Source organism: Parus major, chromosome 1A (assembly GCF_001522545.3).
Source record: "Parus major isolate Abel chromosome 1A, Parus_major1.1, whole genome shotgun sequence".
NCBI lineage: Eukaryota > Metazoa > Chordata > Aves > Passeriformes > Paridae > Parus > Parus major.
This window is the reverse complement of record NC_031773.1, coordinates 57,308,987-57,313,345: the sequence shown is the minus strand read 5'-3', so window position 1 is coordinate 57,313,345 and position 4,359 is coordinate 57,308,987. Positions and strand designations below refer to the sequence as shown.

Below are 4,359 nucleotides of genomic sequence, written 5' to 3'. Positions count from 1 at the left end.
GGCAAATCATAAAGTTTGTTCCCTGTGAGCAAAGAGAGGTCCCATGCAGCACCAGGGCTGTCAAGTGTTAAAGATTAGTATTTTGCAAAAAGAAGAGGGAAAAAGGTAGATGTCAGGAAGAAGCCTGTGTTCCACCCTTCACTTTCTGAAATGTGCACATATCAAACCAGAGCTTGCCAGAGAGAGTTAAAGGAAACCCAGCAAATTCAAACCCAGATTAAAAATGTGAATTAAAATCATCATCAGCCACACAGTCATACAGTTTGAAGCTCAATGCACCAATTATAATGAATTATCATTACATTTTTAATTAGTAGACAGCCCCATTTTGTGTATTAAAGTTTTTATTCCTTAGTAAGAATTTTTTTAATCACAAAATAGTGTGGAAATATTTAGATAATAGAATTCATGGAGTGCTGGAAAATACTGAATATAAAGATTGATTTCTAATATATCACATACTAAACTGTTCTAAAACAGCTGGTTTCTTGCAGACAGGATTTATTTTTTTTAATAATTTAAGACAGCATAAGCTTGTATCAAGCATAAGCATTGTAACAAAAGTGCAACTTTTTCAGCAAGTCCTCCCAAAAGATATTTAACTCAAAATATCATTAACACATATTTTTCTCCCTACAAAAATAGCATGTCAGACATCATTAATTGGATGTATTAACAACTATTTACATACAGCCACTCTGTAGGCTAGTAAGATTTTTTTTTTTTTTTTTTTGTAACGTTGTTTAAACACAGCGTTTCAGGCAAACAGTAGCAACAGCAGCAGCAGATGCACCAAACGGACTGACGGACCCCGGACACACACATGCTCCTCGCCAGGCTGTGGTGTCTCACCTCTTACATAACATTCAAGTGAGATTTCTCACAGTGCTACCTTGGCAACAAACTAAAAATATCTAGGCAAGGTCTTGGTTTAAGCCTTATTATAAAAGCTTTATCTGTGTGATTATCTGGCGTCTGGTTTGTCTCCAGAAAGGGAAATCTCAGTATTTGAGCATGGGATGAGGGAAGAAACCATATGGGAAACTTATCCCAACTGGTTTAATCATTTCTGATTGCACAGCAAGGTGTTTACCTACGGCCTCCAGTTTGTGTCACTTGGAATTTAGGAAAAAATTAATTCAGACTGACAAGCTGCTCTGTGTTTTCTTGGGGGAGAGAAGGGTGTTTCTTTTTGTAGTTCAGTGCAGTAACATTCATTTTATACAGCAAGGTTTGGGGGGAAAAAAAAATCTCTCGGGAACATACTGAATTATATAAAGATGGGCTGAGAACAAATACACTTGCCACACCTGTATACCTTAGCCAAAAAAAAAAAAATAAAAAAATAAACACAAGGCTATGTAATGGGTCTGACCCTCCTTCCCTTGCACACCCAAAACTTGCTGGAGCCAGCGGCATCCCCGGGTGCTCAAGGCACTGCAGGTTTGGGCTCAGGGTGCATCCTCCATGCTCCGGTTCTCCATAAAGTGCTAGCACAGGTGCTGGGCTTTGCCCTTCCTCCCTCGCCTCGTTACCCGCCCTCACCCTGAACCCATCCAGGTCTCCCGGACAACAAGTGCAAGTTCCCAAGTGGGACTTAGAGACACGCTGTATAAACCCATTCCAAATAAGGTGCCACAATTAATTACTCTATATAGAGGGGGGGAAAAAAAGTATCCTTACTATGTTTTCTTCCTTTCTCTTCTTCTTTTTTTTTTTTTTTTTTTTATTTATGCATTTATAAAGCCAAACATTAAAAAAATACTGAGTAGCAAATTTTATCCTCGACGGTCCTCTGCGGAGGCCGCTCCGGGACCTGCCGCCCCGGCAGCGGGACTCCCCCGGGCCAGGCCCGGCACCCCGCGGCCGCCAGATCCCGGCGATCGCCGGCCCCGGCGACCCCTGCCCTCCGTAGGATCCCGGGGGCGCAAGTGCCGGCCCGACGGTCCCTCAGTCCGAGAGGAGGGCAGCGGCGGCGGGGAGCTCCCGGGACGTCTCACGGGCCCTCGGCGCCGGGCTCCTCGGCAGCTGCGGGCTCGGGCTCCTCGCTGGGTTCGGCGGCGGCAGCGAAGGGGTGCGGGAGGTGGGGCGTCGGGGGCAGCCCGGCGGCGGCCGCCGCCGCCTTCTCGGCGGGGCCGAGCACGGAGGAAAGGCAGGGGAAGGAGGCGGCGGCGGCGGCCGCGGCGGCGGCCGCTTGGGCAGGGATGCCCGGGTAGAGGAGCGGGATGGGGGCGGCAGGGTAGAGATACTTCTCCAGGCTGCTTTTATCCAGGAAAGGCTGCATGTAGGCGGCGGCGGCCGAGGGGGAGATGAAGTAGAAGGGCAGGCAGAAAGGGGCCGCCGCCGGCTGTCCGAAGGGAGCCCCGCCGCCGCTCGCCCCCAGGGCCATCAGCGAGCCCAGCAGGGCGGCGTCGGGTCTGACCAGCGCGGCCGCCGCCGCTGCCGCCGCCGCCGCCTCGGCGCCCCGCGCCGCCAGCCCCGGCGGGCCGGGCATGGGGCTCCCGCCGCGGTCCAGCTTCAGTCGCTTGGGCGCCGGGGGCACCTCGTCCCCCGACGGCTCCTGTTTGATGGCCAGGGCGGGCAGCGCTCCGCCGGCCGCCGCCACGGGGCCGCGCTCGGGGCGCGCCTCGCCCTCCCCGCCGTAGCCGCTATCCGTGTCCGTGTCGGTCTCGGCGCTGAGCTCGGCGGCGTGAGTCCGCTGGATGACGGGCACGCAGTTAGCCTGGCCCTCCGGCTTGTAGCCCGGCGCGCAGGGGGGGGCGGGCGGGGAGGAAGAGGAGGAGGATCGCTTGCTGAGCGGGCCCGGCGGCGGGGAGAGGAGCTGAGGGCCAGGGAGGAACTGCGACGAGATGGAGTGCAGGTGGCCGAGGAGCTGCGCGCATCGCTGCTCGCGGGGGGTCCAGCTCTCGAAGCGGGAGAGGTACTGCAGCACTTCCTTCGCGCACGTCTGAAAGCCCGAGTGGAAGGCGTCCAGGTCGGCCTGCACTGGAGACTTCATGGATCGCTCCCCTGCGGGGGAGACCGAGAGGGGACAGCGATTACCCGCGGCTCCGGCATGGGGTGCCCCGCTCCCCGCCTCCCCCCGCTCGCCCTCGGTGCGCCCCAGCGGCGGTGCCCCCCGGGCCCCGCTTACCGTTCTGCAAAGCAATAATCTTCTGGTGCTGCTGCTCTGTTAAGGCTGTTAGCGCTTTCAAGTGCTTCAAAGTCAGTTCCAGCACCACCGCTTTCTCCAGGTGTCCCAGCGTCTGCAAAGGCAAGGGCAGGGGCGGCTTGGCTACCTCCCGGCACATTTTGGCTACAGCCAAACGCCGCCTCCGTTAACTTTGGTCAGAGAGCGGTCCCCGAGGCATTAGGGCCAGGACGGCGGGACGGGAGCAGGCAGGCAGCCCAGCGTCCCGGGGGCTGCGCAGCGGGCAGGCTGTCGGCGCCTGCATCCGCATGGCCATATACGCTCCTGGGCACCTTACCGTCAGTTTCAGATGCTCGGGCAGTAAATCCTTCAGCTGGGCAATGCATTCGTTAATCCTGTCTCGCCTCTTCTTTTCTATCAGTCTATGTGGCAGTTTGTACGTTTCCTAATTAGCAAAACCCGGAAAAGCCAAGTGTTAGGCAGAGTCCCTCGGAACGCCGATCAAAACCAAAACAAATGTCATGCGGACCACATGCCGCGCAAATTATCGTCAAGGCACCGCTCTCCCCGCCGTGCCAGCTCGCTCGTAAACCCACTTGCGATTCGGGGGGCAAGTTGTATGCGCAGCCTCCCGGGGATGCTCTTGGGAGGGAAGCTATGCTGCAAAATTCAGCGACCCCAAAACTAAGCGGTTAAGCGAGAAGAGAGCCCCGGAAACTTATTCTTACCTTGCTCTCGTCCCTCTTTACGCCTCTTTTGGGTTTGCACATATACAAGGCAGGGTAGTCCAGCCTGGAGAAAAACACAAAGATCCAGCATCGGCAAGTGCAGCGACAGCTTGCCTAGCACCTCCTCGAGTGGGCACACGGGCGCCGAGCGCTCTGCCCGAAGGGCCGGGCAAGGGCTCGCCCGGGTCCGCCAGCGGAGGGAGGCGACGAGCCCCGCGCCCCGCCGGGGAGCCGGCGCCGCTCCCAGCGCTTCGCAGCACTTTCTCAAGACGACGAAACGCCGTAGAGATACGAGACGGAGACGCTGCCCCGGCGCCTTACCCTATAAAATCCCTATGCTCCAGTAGCTGCCTCTCCGGCAAGCGGGAGATTCCTTCATCCATGTCTGGCAGCGGCTGATGTTTCGTCGCTGCTTTTGACTGAGCCTGCGGGATGCTGAGATCAGTCTCGGGAGATCCGCGAGCGACGCTGCGCACATGCAGCCTCCGTCCCCCCTCTCCC

The 4,359-nt window shown here is 56.2% G+C and overlaps 1 protein-coding gene across 1 annotated transcript; it reads right to left on the bottom strand.

Annotated features, from left to right (window-relative positions):
• Positions 1 to 504: 504 nt before the first annotated feature.
• On the bottom strand, positions 505 to 4,353 carry BHLHE41 (basic helix-loop-helix family member e41). Its single transcript, XM_015626911.2, has 5 exons — positions 4,180 to 4,353; positions 3,859 to 3,922; positions 3,468 to 3,575; positions 3,134 to 3,245; positions 505 to 3,009 (listed from the first exon to the last, which is right to left on the bottom strand). Exons 1-5 carry the CDS (start codon positions 4,239 to 4,241, stop codon positions 1,997 to 1,999), a joined length of 1,359 nt encoding a protein of 452 aa, XP_015482397.1. The 5' UTR covers positions 4,242 to 4,353; the 3' UTR covers positions 505 to 1,996.
• Between the last annotated feature and the right edge of the window lie 6 nt (positions 4,354 to 4,359).

What these genes read in the sequence shown, in the direction of transcription:
- BHLHE41 (XM_015626911.2), bottom strand. Translation starts at nt 4,241, where the DNA reads ATGGATGAAGGAATCTCCCGCTTGCCGGAGAGGCAGCTACTGGAGCAT. An exon ending in TAAAGAGGGACGAGAGCAAG is followed by an intron (nt 3,576 to 3,858) that starts GTAAGAATAAGT and finishes TTTGCTAATTAG; the next exon opens with GAAACGTACAAACTGCCACA. An exon ending in CCGAGCATCTGAAACTGACG is followed by an intron (nt 3,246 to 3,467) that starts GTAAGGTGCCCA and finishes TTGCCTTTGCAG; the next exon opens with ACGCTGGGACACCTGGAGAA.